This window comes from Callithrix jacchus, chromosome 10, assembly GCF_049354715.1.
Source record: "Callithrix jacchus isolate 240 chromosome 10, calJac240_pri, whole genome shotgun sequence".
Classification (NCBI taxonomy): Eukaryota; Metazoa; Chordata; class Mammalia; order Primates; family Cebidae; genus Callithrix; species Callithrix jacchus.
This window is the reverse complement of record NC_133511.1, coordinates 56,712,023-56,733,262: the sequence shown is the minus strand read 5'-3', so window position 1 is coordinate 56,733,262 and position 21,240 is coordinate 56,712,023. Positions and strand designations below refer to the sequence as shown.

The 21,240-nt window shown below is 38.6% G+C and overlaps 1 protein-coding gene across 50 annotated transcripts in view; it reads right to left on the bottom strand.

Moving 5' to 3' along the window:
• DLG2 (discs large MAGUK scaffold protein 2) overlaps positions 1–21,240 on the bottom strand; it is a 2,299,762-nt gene that overhangs the window by 172,366 nt on the left and 2,106,156 nt on the right. For all 50 annotated transcript variants that reach the window (XM_078340083.1, XM_078340084.1, XM_054241373.2 and 47 more), the window contains one exon: positions 958–1,072. In XM_078340083.1, coding sequence (XP_078196209.1) covers positions 958–1,072 — 115 coding nt within the window. The remainder of the gene's footprint in view (positions 1–957; positions 1,073–21,240) is intronic.

Below are 21,240 nucleotides of genomic sequence, written 5' to 3'. Positions count from 1 at the left end.
CGTTCAACTCAAGTATGTAAATTAGTATCTACAACACATACCTCATGCCTAAAATTTCAGGTAAGAAGGTTATGACCTCAGGCTGGAGTCAGACTGGATTCTGGGCCAGAATGGGAAGTGGAGAATTTATTAAGAATAGGCATGTTTTCTCCATATGGTACATAGATTCATGTTGACCATTAATTAGGCATCACTTTCTTCCTTTTGTCTGTTAGTACTTACATAATTTTTAAAGGTACAGTAAGCACTGATGAAGTTTGGAAGTAATATAGGAGGCTTTTCTCAGAAGAGGAGCATGTTATGGTTGAGTGCTGATGGATCTTACTCAAGAAGCAGCTACTAGGATGAAAGGCTGGAAGGCATTGCACATTCAATCAATCATTCTTCTTTTTCTGGTAGGTTAATGAGTTTTGTTAGAGAAGGAACAAGTAACTTTTATGATCTGAGAACAACTGGTAATGAGATGACACAGAAGGAAGTCTTTCTGACGAAACTCGTTAGAGAAAAGCACGTAACTATTTAGAAGAACGCCGTTTTTAAATCAATGCGCTAAAATTAATGCAATCAATATCAGGCAGGTTAGGAGATGATACAGGCATATTTTCTTTTCACACTGATGGTAAGCAAATGTCCAGGGCTTTGGCCCACATACTCAATTTAAGATTTATTAGAAATGAAAATGTTTCTTCTCATTGTTATTGCAACCTATGCTAGGCACTTTATCCTGGATCATAACATTGCCAAAGAATAACTTGATAAAAGCAGGCACCTTTAACTAATTTAATCTAATAACATTTCAAACATTTATTCCAAATGGTTAAACATAAGGTCATTCAGTAGTGTACTGACGAGCAGGTGTTAATTAGAACACATGTTCTGTTGCTACACGATGTTGCCTTTGTTTTCTCAAGTTGCCATGCTCACAAAGTGCAGATAGAGAAATACTCCATTGCCTACCTGACATAGAGTGAGCGTTTCTGATTGGTTCGCAGGGACCCAGACCCGGAACTCATGCTGTGGTTCATCATCTGCTCTCGTAGGTCATGGATTTTGGCCTCAAATCGAGCGTAATCTGGTAATGAAAACAAAGGTAGCAAATTTGGCTTTGTTCCTTCCAGAGTTAGAAATGCTGCACAGCCCAGGCAGCCCCTCACCCACGTTGTTAGTTCCTTTGCCAAACAATGGGGACACGTACAACTCAAGGGTATGCTTCTTTACTATAATTTATTCACAGACATTAATAAGAGAAAAATGAGAAATGAGTTCCTTCCCAAAAGGTACCTAGAAAACATACCATCATCCAATTCTCAACTTGTAACAAGTCCAAGCAGGGTGGGAGAGAGAGGAATGGAGATCACGGGGAGGGAGATGTGGTTGAAAACATGCAAATAAAATATCCTTGTGGTGATGAAAATGTTTGCTATCTTTCCTGTAGTGGTGGATATGAATAACTGCACATAAGATAAAATTACACAGAACGAAATGCATGTGCATACACACACACACACACGTATACACACACACGACTGGGGAAAATCTGAATAATATTGATGAATTACATCGATGTGAATATCCTGGTAGTGATAATGTGCAAGAATTTTGCAAAATGTTGCTACTGGTGGAAACTGAGTAAAATTATTTCTTATAGCTGCATGTAAATCTATAATTATCTCAAAAAGAAAAAGAAAAAAAAATTCCATGGGAATCCCAACTCAACGGGGTATTGAGGAGAGTCTCTAGTTACCCTCAGCCTGATAGACCAGAGAATCAAGAGTTTGGTGATGAGCTGTGTAAGAAATGCCATTTAATTTAACTAAGTTTTGTTAGGGGGTGTCAGTCTGCTTGACCACTTGGGGTCATACCTCAATTTTGTCCTATATCTTTGCTCACAAGCCAAATTTTAGACATTTCAAACATTAAAAATTAAGGGTGAAACAATAGCAATGATATAGTATGTATAATAAAAGTCAAAGAAATATACATATTATATCATTGCTATTGTTTCACACAAAAAATATTTTTGGCACGTCAATCCAATAAAAATAAAGAATAGGTTCTAAGGCACTTAATAACGCAATGAACTTGTAAAAAGAAACGGCTTTTGAAGTTTCAATATTTTGTATCACAACCTAGAAACTTCTATCATTTCCTTGGCAAAATAATGTCTTGTTAGGAAAATCCAGCAGGCTTCGCTTACCCACAAATAAACTTAAAAATGTTAATTGAAATTAAAAACGGTTCTTTTAATTACAAAGAAACTCACCATGAAGAATTTTAATAGAGTTTATCAGCACATTTCAAAAAACAATTTGATTTTCAATTCAATTTATTCACAACTTGAATAAAACAAGGATGACTGAATATAATAAAAGATGATCTACTTACAGAGTGTTTCAAATTCCTTATAATAAAAAGTTCTATAAAATGTAATTTCATTTTAACTTTCTGAATATGTATTGGTTATTGCAGGGTGAGCTTGATTTGACCTTAGTTTTCAGCAACAAATAGATAACAGGAAAATAAACTCTGAATGTTGAATATGTTTAAAGTTTAGAATACTACAGATAAAGCTATAATAGAAGGCTGGAAATTTCTGGTGCATAAGCAAAGTCTGGTATTATCCAGATTTGGAAGGCTTCCTGTTCACACTTAGCTTTGAATAATGAAGTCCTAAATGATTAAATAAGCACAACACATATTTAACAACATAGTTAAGGTAAAAATCTACTGACTATAATTTAAGAATATTTATTTTATTTTCTAGCAAGAGAAAACATTTATTTATAAACATCAATATGATACTGTATGCAGGCCAGGCATGGTGACACAGGCATGTAGTCTCAGCTATTTGGGAGACTGAGGCAGGAGAATCACTTGAGCCCAGGATTTCAAGATTTCAGTGAGTTATGATCCCACTACTGTACTCCAGCTTGGGTGACAAAGAGAGACCCTGTCTTTATTTAAAATAAAATTTAAAAAAGATATGACACTATATGGAGATTTAAATCATTTTGAGCAAGTCATGCTTTCTTGCCACCTTAGAAGAGTCAATTAACATTTATTGCTTGCCACATGGCAGACAATATGCTCAATGCATCATGGATATTATCTCATTTCTTTTTTAAATTGCAAAACAAAGTCTATGGATGTTGAAAAATATTGAAATATATAGAAAAACACAGGATAAAAATTGAGAGCTCTCTTGTCTCTTCTGGCTTTTCCTGCCTTCTCTCTCATTGCTCTCTTTCCCTACAGCTTATCCTGGTGGTACATGTATGGTTGCGTGCTAGATATGTATGTGTGTGTTTGTGGGTAGCTGTGTGTGTGTGTGTGTGTGTACATACACACATACCCACACAAATGAGATCATAACTATTTATTGTACTAAGACTTTTTTCTCCATTTTTAATAGTGTAATTTGGATATTTTCCTGCCTTCTACCAAATATACAAATATCATTTTTCTTAATGCTCTTAATAATCTATTCCATAGGTTAGACTGTATTTAACAATTCCCTTGTCATTAGATATTTAGGCTGGTCCAGCTTTTTGCTATTATCAACAGGGATTTTGGTGTTCGTGTGCATGTTTACAGCAGCTTAGTAGAGCACCAGAAATGCCTCCATTAGCATTTCCCAGAGAAAATGGTCTTGTCAGGAATACAGATTAGGAACCCTTAACTTTGCTGATCCATGCTTTACATTGCCACTTGATAAATACCACATTTCATCCCTGAGTACCACTAAATCTCCCATCTAGAGAGATGGGACACTCCCCTTTATAACTTTCATAACTTTACTACCCATGATAAAATCATGAAATTTCACCTTCCTGTCGTCCCTTCTTAAACATCTAACTCCATGCAAGTCCCACCCTCATTTAGTCACTTTGCTGCTTTATTGTGTTCATCACACCCACTTGCAGTTATTTGTGCAGTGGTTTATCCTCCATTAGACTGCTCTCTGAGGCCAGGAACTATTTTTCATTCTCCTTGGAACTTCCTTTTCCTAACACAGTGTCTGAGATGCTCAGTAAACGTTTTTTAAAAAAAATGAATAAAAAATAATACAACCATCTGATCTTTGACAAACCTGACAAAAACAAGCAATGGGGAAAAGATTCCCTATTTAATAACTGGTGTTGGGAAAACTGGATAGTCATATGCAGAAAGCTGAAACTGGATCTCTTCCTTACATCTTATATAAAAATTAACTCTAGATGGATTAAAGATTTAAACATGAGGCCTAACACCATAAAAACTGTAGAAGAAAACCTAGCCAATACCATATAGGGCATAAGCATGGGCAAGGACTTCATGAGTAATGCACCAAAAGCAATGGCAACAAAAACCAAAATAGACAAATGGGATCTAATTAAGAGCTTCTGCACAACAAAAGAAACAATCCCCAGAGTGAACCGGCAACCAAGAGAATAGGAAAAAGTTTTTGCAATCTACCCATCTGACAAAGGGCTAATATCCAGAATCTACAAGAACTAAAGCAGATTTACAAGAAAAACAAACAAACAAACAAACCCATTCAAAAGCAGATGAAAGACATGAAAAGACATTTTTTGAAAGAAGACATTCATGAGGCAAGCAAACATATGAAAAAATGCTCATCATCATTGATCATTAGAGAAATGCAAATCAAAACCACATTGAGATACCACCTCATAGCAGTTAAAAGGGCGATCATTAAAAAATCAGGAGACGAGATACTGGAGAGGATGTGGAAAAATAGGAACACTTTTACACTGTTGGTGGGAGTGTAAATTAGTTCAATCATTGTGGAGGACAGTATGGCAATTCCTCAAGGATCTAGAAATAGAAATATCATTTGACCCAGCAATCCCATTACTGGGTATACACCCATAGGATTAGAAATAATTCTATTATAAAGACACATGCACATGTATGTTTATTGCAGCACTGTTCATAACAGCAAAGACTTGGAACCAACCCAGATCTCCATCAATGATAGCCTGGATAAAGAAAATGTGTCACATATACACCATGGAATACTATGCAGCCATAAAAAAAGGATGAGTTCATGTCCTTTGCAGACACATGGATGAAACTGGAAACCATCAGTCTCAGCAAACTGACACAAGAACAGAAAACCAAATACCACATGTTCTCACTCGTAAGTGGGTGTTGAACAATGAGAACACAGGGACACAGGGAGGGGAACATCACACACTGGGGCCTGGGGGGTGGGGGGCTAGGGAGGAATAGCAGGGGGTGGGGTATTGGGGAGGGATAGCATTAGGAGACATACCTAACTTAGATGACAGGGCGGTGGATGCAGCAAACCACCACCATGGTACATGTATACCTATGTAACAAACCTGCACAATCAGCACATGTACCCCAGAACTTAAAGTAGCTTAGTGGCTACTAATCCAGGAGTTTGGGAAACAAAACCAAACCTGAGGTCACAGTTTTAAGTGGAAATCTTCATATTACTGAAATACAAAATCTACTCAAAGCCAAAAAAAAAAAAAAAGAATAAAAAATAAATGAGGGAGTGAGTAGAATACCTAGATGAATTCAGTTATGAAATGGCTCCAGGTACTGAAATTGTCCATTTTCATTTTTATGTTTTGCAGTAAGAAAGATGAACATGCATTTCCCTAGTACTACTTTTCTCAAAACTAAATATTCTAATTGCAAGGCTTTATTTCTGTCAAATCACTACCATTTCCAAATTCTTGTTATTTTTAGTGTTCTTTAGGAAATCTTTCCATCTCAATCATGTCATACATTGGTAAAAATTCTCCAACACTTAATCTACATACAATCAGCACTTTGTTAGGCTCTTATAGCTGCCACATTTTAAATAACACAATGGGATACTTCCTGTAATAAAAAATTATATTTGCTTTACTGTATGGCTCATCAGGTACCCAAAATGTTTTCTGCCATGCCTTTGAAATGTTTCACCTGCATGACATTCTATGGTGTTTACGTTCCCCAATATGAATGATTTGCACTGCATTTGCCTTTATGGGAATCTACCCGGTTTTCACCTTTCCTACTTTGACAGTCATCTTAATCTAAATCCTGTGTCAAAGGTGCTTATCTGTCTCTCGCTCCTTTTCTTTGAAAATTAAACATAGCTACAAGCAATTTCATCTGAGTAAAGCTAGTAAGATCTGGTTTTACAAATATAAATAGCATGTCTGTGGCAGAAGAGCTCTGTCTCCAACTTCTTGGAGATAAACAAGTTTATAGTTAGAAATACTCTAGAAGTAAACAGGAAACCTGCTATGCAGATTGTGAAATATAAGTCTCTATGTTTTATAGAAGCATCAAAATTATATTTCTCAACAAGTTAAAACAGAAAAACCTAATCCACCAAATATCAATCCTCTCTCTCCCTCCCTCGAATGTTTTACTCATATCTATGCCTGTGCCTCTGAAACATTTTCAGTCAAATTCATAACATGGTCTTGATTCCAAGCCTCAGGAGAACATTTGATTGAAATTTCAAATGCTTCAATCTTTATATTGTCCAAAGTAGAATTCGTGTTTTCTGAGCCCCCGCAATAAGCCAGGATCAGTGCTATACTTTAAAAATTATATCATTTCTCCTAAGAAAGTTCTGAGGTAGATATATTATTTTACAGATGAGGAAACAGTTTCAGAGAGGTGAACTAACTTCACCAAGGTTATAGAGCTACTAGGTAACACAGCTCATTGGACACAAGGCTAGGATTCAACCCTGGATCTCTGTGATGCCCTTTTGTTTCCATTACATCGACACCTGTTGTAACACCACAATGCTTGTTTAGAATGTAAGGTCTCCTCAATTCTCTACCCTTCTCTCTTGACATCTTGCTCCTCTTCCCTTCAACTGCTGTGTTAGTCAGGTGCAAACGGTCTTCTATCAGACCGTAAGCTACTTAGAGACTTGGGGTGCCTCACTCATTTCTATTCCCAAACCTCAGGGTCTATCATTCTACCTTGTGTATATACACAGGACTTTAAAAGCTTTGAACAAGTCAGAACCTGAAAGAATTTGCTTCCAGAATAGGACATTGACAGGAAGATTAATTATGATCATGCTGAGGTGTATTACAACATTAAAAGTGCAGCACTTTCTTATGTCTTGTTTTGTGTGAAATAGGTGTCTGGTAAATGCTTTTTAAATTACAAGTTATTTTATGTTTTGGGGGGATTTTCTTCTGTGACAAGAAGCAAACCACTGAAACCCCTACTTCTAGGCAATGTGTTAGAGGAGCTTCATGAAACATTACCTCCAGCTGGTTCTTTCCCTACCTCTATGTATGACAAACCGTTTTCTTCCTCCACTTTCTTGGGTATGTAAAGCCAGTTGTTCCTGACTAGGTGCATTTATTTTAACGGTTCTGGCATTTGTTTTCACCTGGACAAGATGGATGATAATAGTAAAAAGTGTACAAGATTTGGGTTATGTAGATGGAGTCAAAATCCTGGCTGTGCCACTAAATAGCTACACATTACTGTAAAAGTTATTAACCTTTCTATGCTGAATTTTCTCATGAAAAATAGGAATAATAATTGGACCTACCTCAAGATCTGTTGAGATTATGAAACCTGATGGATCTAAAAGATTGCCTCTTGGTAATGACTGTCAATTTCTCCTGTTATTTCTATGAGTAATTCATCACCTATTCTTGTTCATCACTTGTGAAAATTATAAACCCTTTCTGTACCAAGTATAATGGAAACCTGTGTCTGCTCCTAGAGCCCCCTGTTACAGCCTCGCTCTGCCTGTTATGAATTGATGTCTTTAACAGGTCAGAGGAATGAGCCACAGATGGCCATACTTTGGGACACTTGTCACCAGGATGGAACTTCTCATCTGCTAGGCAACCACTAAATGAACCCTCAAGGTACTCTCATCAGTTCATAGTGACTTGGAGCCCAGGAGAATAATGTCCAATTCCAAAGCTGTTGCTGTTTTCAGGAATATCAGTGACTTTATTCATCAGCATTGTCTCAAGACCTTGTCCTACTGATGGACACTTGGAGCAAGGTCATGGGTGTGAACACCACACACTACAGTGAGGGGGGCTCTGCCATATACTTGTTTTCAATTTGTTAAGGGTGAGTAGGTGACTCAGAATGCAAATCTACCATTCACATACAAAGGGAGGCATTGCCTCCTGTAAGAAGGCTGGTGTTGTTAAATGCAGTGAGATTATCTGCATTGATTAAAGCTGCCCAGCTGCTCATGTTTCAGAACTCAGGTGGCTTACCTTGGTTCTGAGATAAGAAAACAACACACTCAGTGGGTGAGCCAATAGCATGAGGCCATGGCCTGCTCTCCCCCTTTCCCTAGTAAGCTGCTCTCCACCAGCCACGACCTCATCCAGCTGTCTCATGACTTCCAGACAAGAGGAAGCCATGAACAGAGGAAACAGGGTTGGAAACTCTAGGTTAGAAAGCCAGCTTTTCATCTTAATCTTCTCATTTATTACTAATGGGGCCTCAGGAAGTTACCTAACCTCAGTTTGCTCATCTACAAATTGCGAAGTTAACCTCACAAAGTGGTTGTGAGACTCGAAATGAGATGTGACTGAAGTGTTTGAAAATATAAGGCAGGTGTTGCTGCTATGACTTTGGCAGCTCCTGTCAGGACAAAGACATCTGCAGTTCTTAGTGGTACTAATGGTGGCAGTGGTACCCTCTTTCTATTTGTTCATTATAAACATGTGTGCAGCTTTAACAACTGGTAAGATCACTGGGCTGTAAACAGGATTCTGCACATCCAAGCAACAGAGACTGCTCTCCTGCCGAGTTATCCATTTCCAGACTACGGGAGAATTAGTTTGAAGAGACCACCTGCTGTACGCACGAGATGCTTTAAATAGACACATCTGAACCAGAAACTCTAGGTGGCTTATACAAAAGGAAATTTGAGCTTTAGCACAACTTCCAGTAGGGCTAGGGTAAATGTCAATAGTGTGTAGTCTATTGGGGGTTCACAATATTGTTTACCCGGATGTGACCCTCATTGTCACTGAGGCTCAGGAGGGGTAGGTACATGGTAAGGATGAAGCAGGAATAGTTTACATTTATTCTTAGCAGAGCATCTAATCACTGCTCCAGGGATGTGAGCTGTGAGCAGTTATAAATGTTTCCATTTCTTTGGTGGAAACATCCTTCTTTCATTTATTCAGTAAATATTTCTTCAGGCTTTATTACATGCCAGGCACAATCCTAATTGCTAGAATATTGAATCCACTGAACAGATTTTTTCCTCAAGAGGCTCACAGGCTAGTGCATAGTTGCTTATAATTTTCTAGTTTCTTCATGGGAATACAAAAAAGAACATTTGGTATTTAAATATCTACTCCATTTGAGGAGTATCATATTCTTTTTAGATGCTAACAGGATATCAATAAACCTTCTATCATGGAAAGACACTAATACAGTCAGTTCCATGTTAAAGTGGACAAATCGGGGCAGGTTCAATTTTTGCGAACTACCTGGTTACTTACAGAGTGAGAAGAGCAACTTGAGGTTCAAAGCATCATCTTGGAAGCAGAGTTTCTGGATTTGAGTCCTGGCTCTGAGAGACATTAAGAAAATACCATACCCACTCAGAGATTCTGTTTTCTCATTTGTGAAATGGAGAAATCATCCCTACCCCTACGTATTGTTGTTCTGAATATCTAAGAGAGTATAATTTATTTTCATCCTTTTAAGCAGTATTGATTTTAAAAAGCACTATCAATGAATAATAGCATTTTTTTGGGGGGGAGAGGGTAGACACAAGACTCTTCTGATTTCACAAGCTGAAATGTATTTTGTGGAGGGGAAGATGTGAATCTTATCATCAATGAAATATGATAATTCAGAATGTTTAAAACTAGAAAATCGGAAAGAAATATACTAATGCTCTCTCTCCACTGGACTCGTAACCAAATAGTGGCATATAAGAGGATTAGCCTCAAGTTCAAGAAGCAGTGCTTTGTCAAAATTCTTTCATATGAAGATACAAAAATAATTTTAATTATTTGGAGCTCAGGAAATATTAGATGGTTGCCATTTCATCACCTATTTTTCTAGTTTTCCTGGGATTTCAGAGCCAGATAGGCCCGGAAGGGGCTCAGTCACATTACAGTAGGTTTAGAGATACCCACAGAGCTTTTCTTACCCTGGCTGCTTTTCAAGTCATCCTGTCAGGGAGGGCACCATTAGGAACTATTTGAGTAGGCTGGCTTCCTTCCCAGATATGCCACCTCTGTCAAGAACACTGAGCTCCGGCCACTGGAAAGATTTGGGGTGGATCTCTCCAAGCTACTGCCTAAGGATTTTACTAGCTTTTACTTCAACCCCTGACTTAGCTCATCTCTCAAGTTGCCAACCTGCCTCTGTGTTGAAGTGGTGACATGGAATTTTCCATCGCTAAAGATTTACAGATGTTTGGCTTACAAATGCAAACATGTGTGGCGTGTGTGTGTGTGTGTGTGTGTGTGTGAAAGAGAGAGAGAGAGAGAGAGAGAAACAGAGAGAGACTGAAAGACAGAGAGACATAGAGGGAGACAGAGAGGAAGATAGAGAGATGGAGAGAGACAAATAGATTATGAAGTAAATTCATCAGAATCCAACTTTAAACAGAAATTCTAGACAATAGCAAGAGTCTGCTATCTTTTCTGCACTCCACAAGGAAGAGGATGTAGGCACTTATCTCTTGCACCTCTTTGGTACTGACCATTAATAATTCAGTTATGGACACCATGAGGCAAGGATGTTACCGTGTTTTTTTCTGTATCCCTAACACTTGGCACAGAGTGTGGTACACAGTTATCAGCTAATAAATGTTAATATAAACACTTGCTGAATTGGATGAGTTATATCAAGAGTTCTGATAAACAAAAATGATCCTTTAGCTTGCCAGAGCTAACACTGAATAGATCAGTCTTTTAGAAGAAGTTTTAATAACATGCTGAATTAAGGTATGTCTCTCTGCATTCCTCCCCACCCCTTCTCTGCTTTTGGATAGAATTGGGATCATATGTTTTGACTAGAACAATTTTTCTGCAGCTTGGTTGGAGAAACTTTAAAGATGTTTCAGCCAAACACTCAGGAAATCTTTAATGTGTGAAATAAAGTAAGTTTTGTAGGCAAATAACAATCTGAATCCCTAATTAGCTATTTCATATAATATGCATATAACTCTGAAAATAACATACATCAAATTTCAATTTGGCTTCATGCAAGCTTTGTTTTAGTGGTTCATAAAGGCAGATTTTCTCTGATTATCAGGATTATTGCAAAATGGAGTCAGCGCAGAAACTTCCTGAAGTTGGCAAAGGCTGTTTTCTCTGGGTGATAGGAGTAACTGACATATTACTATTTTTTAAGGCTCTGAGATAAATTTGATCCATGTTTGAGTCATAAGTTTATTATTGATTTTTAGTGTGGATTTTGCATAAGATACTCAATTTAGAGAATACTCAGTTTTCTCATATGTACAATAGAAAAATAGTAGTTACCTCATCAGATTTTTTGAAAGGTAAATACAACAGCAGTTGTAAATGGCATAGTTCATTGTTAGGAACGGATTAGGTGCTCAATAAATGAACAACAACAAAAAAACCCACGAAGCTCTCTTAAAGCTTTGTATTCCCAGTCTATAAAATGAAGACATCACTGATTTCCTGCTTATATTACAAGGTTGCTGTGAAGATCAAATGAAGAAACAGATAGAAATGTTTGATAAACTGAATAGTACAGTATAAAAAGAAAGTGGTGACAAGAGTAACTCATACCGATGCAGTCTTTTAAAAATACCCCAACCTGCCTACAGGACTACTTTCTCTGTGTGAGATTTAGCTCAAATGTGGAATTAGATTTCGGATTTAGCTGTAAAAATAAAGCCACATAGGGCATCATGCATGAGAGAGTATATGTGAAATTCTGTGGGGGAAAAACAGAAACTTCAGATATTATTAGGGTCTAGCTGCCCGTGATGATTCTCTCAAGATTTTATTGGCAGGCTTGGTGAAAATGTCAGAGTGGGGATGCACAGGCTGTAGTTTAATTGGTGTGATTTGTAGCTAATGGTGCATCAGAAGAAGGAACAAGGAACTGTGCCTTCTAATTTAAAGCATGCTACCTAAGACTGCATCCATCAAATAAGAAAAATTTCCTTGGCAAACACAAAGATTAAATCTTTACTGAATTTCTCTTGTTCTTTTGTATAAAAATATACAGCCAGAAGCTAATATAATATCTAAGTTTCCTGTATTCTGCAACAATAATCAGTTAGACATTGCCCAGTGAAAAGGGTGATATTCTTGTCTAATCATAGACCATGGCAGAGAAGGGAGAAAAAGCAGTTCTGGCTTGAGAGGTAGGCAAGTGTGCAGTCCCCTTGGATATGAGTTGAGGGATATAAATATCTATCTTGCCGCAATGGCAGTCTTATCCTATTTATCCTCTTATGATATCTTTAGACTTACATGCACATATTATCTGGGACAGTAGCCCACTTGATATGGATTGGCTGTGTCCCCACTCAAATCATAATTTCTATTGTTGTAGGAGGAACCTGGGAGAGATAATTAAATCATGGCATCTGTTTCCACCGTACTGTTCTTGTGGAAGGAAATAAATTTCACAAAATCTGATGGTTTTGTAAGAACCCCTTTCACTTGGCTCTCTCTCTTTGCCTGCCACCATATATGTAAATTGTGACTTCCTTCTTCAGCAGCATAAAAACAAACTAATACACCACTATTCCTAGGTAAGTAGAGCCACAATGGGAAGAACACTAAGGGAATCAAGGAGGCTGGTCGCTTTATTCAACGCCACACAACAGAGCTGGGACTCAAATTCAAAACTTCTAGTACTAGTTTCATTCACTGATTTTTTTTTCTACTTTGATTCTAGACTTTCTTCTACAAGTGACTACTTTTCCCTGTTTTGTTCCTGATATAAACAAGTCCATGGCTGTTTAAGACCGGTTTACTTTGGTTACCCAAAGTAACCATTTAGCAGCCAATTTCTGGTATGACTATAGATTCATGTCTACAATGAATTCTATAGGTGATTTTGTATGATCAAAATGAAAAGGCCTTGTTTGATTTCCCCAATATACTCCTCAAATGAAGGCTTCTAAAAATATCATTTACATGATTCTGGGCTTAAATTTTGAAGTCCATTGGAAACTATGGCTCATGTTGGTGAAGGTTGTACACACCTGGTGATGACTGCCAGGACTGTATTGTACCAGTGTATCCAACAAGCACAGACTTAGCATTTACCAGGATTGAAGGGAGATAGGAGGTACTCAGAAGAGACAGCAACCAGCTCCTAACCCTAATGCTCCTGAATCAATGGAACAATTTCGTGCGGGGATTTCCCAGTGGTGACTGGGCCATGAGGCAGCAGAGAAAAATAAGACCAAGGCTCAGAACTAATGATCAATTTAAACTTACCTAATTTAATAGACTGTGTTGTCTTCCTTAAAAGTATGTTTTTCTTACTTTTTTGTTAAAATACTTCCTACACTAAAGAGGTATAACAACCAATTGTAATGTATAGTCCATGTTTCAATTCTGATTAGAGGGGAAAAAAGCCCACAATTTAAAAAGAGTAAATTCCAGACTGAATGCTAGATGATAAGTAGAATTATTTTTAGGCCAGGTGCTGTGGCTTATGCCTGTAATCCCAGAACTATGAGAGCCTGAAGCAGAAGGATTGCTTGAGGTCAGGAGTTTGAGACCAGACTGGGCAATTAAAATAAAATAAAATAACTAGCTGGGCATGGTGGTGTGCACCTGTAGTCCTAACTACTTAAGAGGCCAAAGGGGAAAGATCTCTCAAGTCCTGGAGTCTGAGGCTGCAGTGAGCTATAATCATACCACTGCACTCAAGCCTGGACAACAGAGTAAGACTGTCTCAAAAAAAAAAGAATATTTTAAACTCTGTTAGATGTGATAATAGCATTGTGATGTGCAAAAAGATGTTCTCGTTATTTTCCTTATACTTTGCAAATATTGTAGGAATGAAAAATGATGATGTTGAGGTTTGCTTTAAAACATATTAGCGAATATTTTAGGTGATCGATGAAATAAATTGGCAAACTCTTGCCTATTATTGAATCTCAGTAATAAGTACATGATCATTCTTTGTAAAATCCTCTCTACCTTTGTAATGCTTGAAAATGTATATAATTTAAATTTTTTAATTTGCTTTTTAAAAAGATTAAATATCTTAACTTGATAAAATTAAAAGCTGAAAACACTATGACAGTCCTCCTCATTAGTACCATGGACTGGGAGTGAGAGGACCTGGCTCTTCCTCCTTCCCTGAGGTGTCCTCAGCTGTGTCACTCTGGGCCCTGGTTTCTTTCTAGTAAAACAGGTATAGTCATACTTATACCTAATACTATTTTGAGATTCTGTTAAGGAAATAGCCATAAAGTGCTATGCTGCACAAATGCATCTGTCAATCAACAATATTTTCTGTACTCAGCCATGACAAGGCCCAGTGCAACACCCAAGCAATACAACGATCACAATGCGGTCCCTGCACTCAAAGACTTTTCTATTACTCCTATTTAATGTGTACATTGATCATCACAGTAATGGCAATTCCAGAATTAGCTTTCACCTCTAGTTGAAATTCTGTCTACAATTTTTAACCAAGGCCAGAAGGCCCCTACTTAGCCCCCTGGCTGCATCTCTTTCCTAGTCTTTCCTTCCTTTTGGTTCTCTTCAGATACTAGGTGTAAGTATGACTATACCTGTCTGACTAGGAAGAAACTAGGTCTCAGTTTTGGGGATCTCAGTTCCACTATCTCACAGCTCCAAAATATTATCCATGTTGTTTGTCTGCCTGAAACATCTTTCTCATCAGTCTTCATTTAACTTCTCATTCTTCCCATCTTATCTTAAACATCGCCTCCTCAGACACCTCATTGAGCTATGACAGGTCTTTCCTTCAAATACAACAGATACTCTTCTTTTGCAGCACTCAGCATATGCACAACTATTTATCTGTAAGTACTTGCTTAGTATCTGTGAGGCACACTGTGTGTACCTGACAAATGTCTAACTGATGGAGTGAGGCTGCTAATGTGGCCATCTCTCCCTCTTCCTGATAAGAATGTGAAATTGCCATTTCAAAATGTGGAGAATTTGATGAATATGTTCTACTCCTCTATAGCTCTCTCACTAATATAATTTTCAATTTTCAATTGAGGTGATAAAAAGAATCGCCAGAAAGATGGATCGAGAGAATTGTTTATACTCTTAACTTTGTTCTCAACATAATTATTGATTTCCGAATCCTAAAATCACCTAGCTGGATTCTCCCTCATTTGAAGATTATCTTTTACTTCTTTAGATGCTACATGTATTCCTATTTATCATCTTAATATTGTGAGTATTTTGTGGTATGCAGCTGGAAAAATCACATAATGGGAATTTACTCACATCCCCCAAACTCATAAACAGGAGCTGAATAGAAATTCCTCAGTGCAATTTATGGTAACAATTTCATGCTCAGTTTAGCTATTTCCATGACTCAGAAGTTTCTTTTGCTTATTTCAGTAATTTTTTTTCTAAAAAATCCTTCCCCTAATTTTTGGCAATGGATCTATGAGAAAGTGAAGGACTCCCCAGTTGTACATGAAATTGGAATTGTCACTGAAGGACAAAATATGACCATATGCCATTCATTGCACAGTACCATTTGCTATGAAATTTGACCTCTGAAACAAAGATCTTACAAAATTATTCTGTGTTTTTTAAGGGATAAATGATATTTGTCATTTAGTCCCCAGCATTATGATGAAAAGACTGGATAGTGGATAGAAAATCTGGATGTCATTTAGGCATCTCTTTCACTGGTTGGGTGAGAAACGGTGACGAAGCTGGGAATGGAGAAATGACATACATTTGGTAAATGTAAATAGGAGGCTTTGCTGATTAATTCAGTGTGGTCCATGAGAAAGAGTGGAAGTGTCCAAGGTTCCCTCAGGTTTCCAGTGTGGGCAACTGACTGAGAACAGAAAGGAGCAGCCGTTGAGAGGAAGAAAGAAAACAACACTGAGTCCATGTTGAGACACACTGAGTTGAAAGGGATATTATTATGGCTCAGGCTTTCTGAATTCCAGTGACTGGGAATATGGGAAGATACATCTTTAGCAATTGAAGCAATTTATACACCAGAGGCTTTCCTGAGCCTAAGGAATAGTTATAGATGAGGGTTGTGACGCAAGGACATATTGGGTTGTATGAAACATACACTAATCTGACCATTCTAGTCTCCAGACTCAGGGAAAATTCGGAAATAATAAAAGTAACCATTAAAAATGGACTTTCATGCACAAACAAAAAAAAATAGGCCAGGAGGGAATTCATCCCTGTATAACGAAAACAGGCAAATTTATCTTTTCTCTGATTAATAATTTAAGAAGAAATCCCAAGCATGCTGCCTCTGGAGGTGCAGGAGAAACTCCTATAATTAGACTGCAATTTGAACCATGAGGGTGAGGATTAGAATGCTGACTCAGAGCCTGTTGTCACTTATTCGCAGTTTGTACAATGAAAGGCTAAAAGTTTGGGAGAGGCAGTATGACTGAAGCCCAATTCTGGGGGTTGTTTTAGCACAGTTGCAGGGTAAGTTATTTCCATTGTTATTTGCCAGAAAATTTATTCTCCATCTCCCTTAGTCTGTGCCTGAATTTTGTGGGACTTGCTCGAGAATGGTATTCATACTTTAAATCCAAGAGCCAGGAATCATTGCATTCCAACAATTGTCCTATTTATTTTAACCAAAACAGAGCTGGTTTCTATAAATCAATTTAAGAAATTATCCTCTTTGATACAATCTACTTGTGTTTGATCAATTTTAGAATAAACTAACAGACACACTAAAACTAATCAAGCCAGCTCTGTTCAGTGGGGTACTATTGCAGAAACAGCAGGTTTCTATTTGGCACATTTTGGATTTATCTGGACACAAGAGGATGTGAAAAGAACACCGCTCAGACAAACGCCAGTCTTAAGTAGGAATTTAATATTCTTTGCCCAAACAGCTTAGTTTGTTTCCCATTTTGAGACATTATCTGAATCCTTTTTTATTTTATTTTTGTCTCCTATATAGAACCAATTATCTACCTCTATTGAACAGCCTTTCAAATATAAAACAAAGATAGTGAGAGAGGAAGAGAGGAAGGAAGGAAGGAAGGAAGGAAGGAAGGAAGGAAGGAAGGAAGGAAGGAAGGAAGGAAAGGGAGGGGAAGGGGAGGGGAGGAGCAGGGAGGGAAGGAGGGAGGGGAGGGAAGCAGGAAAAGCTCTAATTTCTTCTGTTTTTCCTGTCTTTTAGTAAAACTCCTCCTCCCCTTCACCTCCTCCAGCTGCTCCCCTTAGGGTTTTCTGTAGACACTTTTGCTCGTCTCTCCTCTTCCCTCGCACACCACTTACCACTGTACTTTATTTTGTATCGTCTGTCTCCATCCTTTCCCAACTCCTGAGCACTCAGCTTCCTCTGGCTCTTCTCTGGTTCCTTCAGTCCTAGAACTGTGTCTGGCTGGCTCACGAAGGCAAATGACAAATGTTTGCCATGTGCACAGGTACGTGCATGAATGAATACATCCCGGTTCTGACTTCCTTGGAGCAACCTTTACTTTCTCAATACTCCTTTTATGATGGGTGGGCAGGTGAGGGGGGTCTTCCTAGAACTGACCATGATATTCCAGGTGTGATTTAATACATCCAAAAGCTCTTTCTTCCCTAAATGTTCCTTTTTAAAAGCTACTGTTCTCAATTAATGGGTGTCTCATCTTCTTAAGTATATTAATTAGAGGTATTTTGATGTTTCCTTCCATTCTCTGCATTATCTCTTGATTCTCTGGATTCTGTGTGATTCTATTTTGTTTTAACGATGTCCTCAGGTGTCTGGTAATCTTTGCTTATAAGTCCAAATTAATAATCAGGCACGAAAGTGCTGATTGGAAGCTCTGTGTGTGGGCAGGTATTGTTGAATAGTGGTAAACTGGGGACATGTTCATTTTAGAAACACACAGTATCAGGACCTATACATCTCTATGCCAAGTCAGTTTCCTCAGAGTCTCTCTTTTTTTTTTTTTTGAGACAGAGTTTCGCTCTTGTTACCCAGGCTGGAGTGCAATGGTGCGATCTTGGCTCACTGCAACCTCCGCCTCCTGGGTTCAAGCAATTCTCTTGCCTCAGCCTCCCGAGTAGCTGGGACTACAGGCACGCGCCACCACGCCCGGCTAATTTTTGTATTTTTAGTAGAGACGGGGTTTCACCTTGTTGGCCAGGATGGTCTCGATCTCTTGACCTCGTGATCCACCCACCTCGGCCTCCCAAAGCTCAGTCTTTTAAGATCATTTCTTTCATGTTAAAAGCCTGGTTACCGGGTACTGGGAGTGAAGGGAAGAGAGGGGCTTAGACAAGAGTGGGGGTGGGAGGCTGTCTCATAATTCGCTAAGTACCTTCTTTTATATCTCTGTTCTCTGTGTAGCATTTTACCCCCACCATCATCCATGTCTGAGGCTTCAGGTTCAATATGGTTCACTCTTTTCAAAGAGGAAACATTTGCTGGTGTGGGAATGATTGGCAGGTCAAAAAGGGAATTTGAAGCTCTAGCTGCTCCTTTTAAAACTTCTAGCCGCCGGATGCGGTGGCTTATGCCTGTAATCCCGGCACTTTGGGAGGCTGAGGTGGGCGCATCATGAGGTCAAGAGATCGAGACCATCCTGGCCAACACAGTGAAACCCTGTCTCTACTAAAAAAATACAAAAATTAGCTGGGCGTGGTGGCACGCGCCTATGGTCCCAGCTACTCAGGAGGCTGAGGCGGAAGAATCGCTTGAACCCAGGAGGCGGAGGTTGCAGTGAGCTGAGATTGCACCACTGCACTCCAGCCTGGCGACAGAGCAAGACTCGTCTTTAAATAAATAAGGAAACTTCTGGCCAATCTTTGCGTTTTCAGGCCTTCCCCACATCCATACCTGCAGATACCCAAGGCCTTTAGTACCAGAGTCCTTCCAGGATTCTGCACGTCTCATTAGCTTCATATTCTCCTAAGTACATGGGTTTCTGCTTTCTTGGGTCTGATACGTCATTTTCCACTCAATCGTCAGCATTACAGCCTCCAAAGTTTTGTTCGTATGTCTTACATGTGTTGCCTTGAACTTCTTTTCGGACCTTAGATTGTCTACCTATTTAAATTCCTTAATTGTTACTTTGGTGGAGTTTTGGAAGGGAACAGAAATATAGCCAGGTGTTTAAATTATCACATTTAACAACTCAAGATTTATGTTTAATTCTATTTAATTGAATCTGGCTGCTTTCTTGCCATCAGTCTATTTGAAAAGCTCATATGGACCCAGCTCTCTCATCATTGCATGTTCTATATCCCCAAACCTTGTGACATCTGCAAAAATTACGGAAGACCTCAAGAGAAGATAAGCTAGAATTTATTTATTTTTATGACTTTTATTCAGTTTTCATTAAAGCTTTCCTACCTTTCCAGATTGTCACAGAATTATTCCATGAATCTATTAATCTATTTACAACAGGTGCTGGGGATACAAATTATGTTTAAACATATAATTCCTGTCATCAAAACAGTACCTGTTGATTAGCGGACATAGGCAAGAACACAGACAATAAGTTTGTTAAGGCATGAACAAAGAGCTATGTTAGTACATACATTACAGAGAGGAAGTAGGAAGAGGGTGGTTTTTAAGAGGAGGTAACACCTAGACCTAATCTTCAAGGATAAGGAAGCATTGGGTAGACAAAGAAGACTAGGTGTAGGGGTGACGGAAGACACATCAGAGCAAAGGGAGCAGCTACATAGAGGCAAAGGATTACATCTCTTCTGCCTCTGAAGAGAACAAATTTCTTTTAATCAATAGAAAATACAGGACAGAGGGGATTAAGTCATTTTTTGGTGGGATAACTTGATATTCATGTTCTTCCACGAGAAAATGGGAAGCATTTGTAATAAAATCTCTCACTTTTGAATTACCAAGTACAACTGAGGTGTCAGCAACCCGTGGCTGAATGTGCAACTTGCTAATAGAATCTCCACATCCATGGGAAGGCATAAAAGAGCTTTAAAAAGTACAAAAGCACTGTGTGAATATATGGGATTATTATTTATTACCACTACATTGCTAACCACCACCATCCCCAGCCCTGAGGAGTCCTCTCAGACTTACAAAATGAAGCTGCTTCTCTGTGGATGCAGACATTTCCTGGTTTCAGCACCGTGCCACAGCTATGCACTATGTCAACACTGGGAAGAGGCAGGGTGGAAGATGCACAGGAGCTCTCTGTACATTTATTTGAAACTTCCTTTATACCTTTTAAAAGTTAAAAAGATGCACCAGTGGCAGCTTCTCAAGGCCAGAGATGGGAAGCTCTATTTCATTTGCATTTCTACTCAGGGCTATAAAGAATTGAACTCAATGTGCGGCTGAAGATTATTATGAAATTAAAATCCAATTAGGATGGCCTCATGGGCCTGGTAAAAGCCTGGATTAGAGGCAAGGCACAATATGGGGCTGGGGGAGAGGAATGCTCAATGGAAGTAGGGCTGAGTGGGGAGTTTAAAGCATTGGCTTCTAAGAATAGGTACCACTGTACAAATACTAAAATACCCTCAGGATAGTTAGTATTTGATCAAAATCCAGTGCGAAGCGAGGAATTATTCCTGCTGGGCATTCTATTTTCCAGTTCTGTGATCAATCCCAATGACTGGTGAATACAATATGCCTCACTAGCCTACAGCTTCTCCCAGCTCACAATCCCTCCTGGTACTGAAAAGGGAACAGCTAAGAAATCCCAAGGTCTGGTCAGGAAAGTGATCTTGAAATCATACACAACGAATAGTGCCATCACTAATGACTCAGGTTATAAAGAACCAGTGAAGTAAGGAAATTCTTTTTATGCAAACAATGTCTGAATATTTAGGTCAAATTGAAGGGTTGGGGCAGGAATAACCAGAAAAAACTTAGTAAGAACTTCAACTCTGGTTTCCCCAAGATTCGGTTTGTGCATTGATCATTTTCTCCCATATCTAATTCTCTTACTTCCCCTGTTCTTTTTTATATCATAAGGGCTGACTGTGTGCAAATTACACGGAAGTTGCATGTCATTTGGAATTTGCTCCTTGGGAAAATGACTTCTGACTAGTTTCAGCCAATGGGAGGCACTAATAAGAGACTGGAGGGTAGGAGGAAGGGAGGTACAAGGGA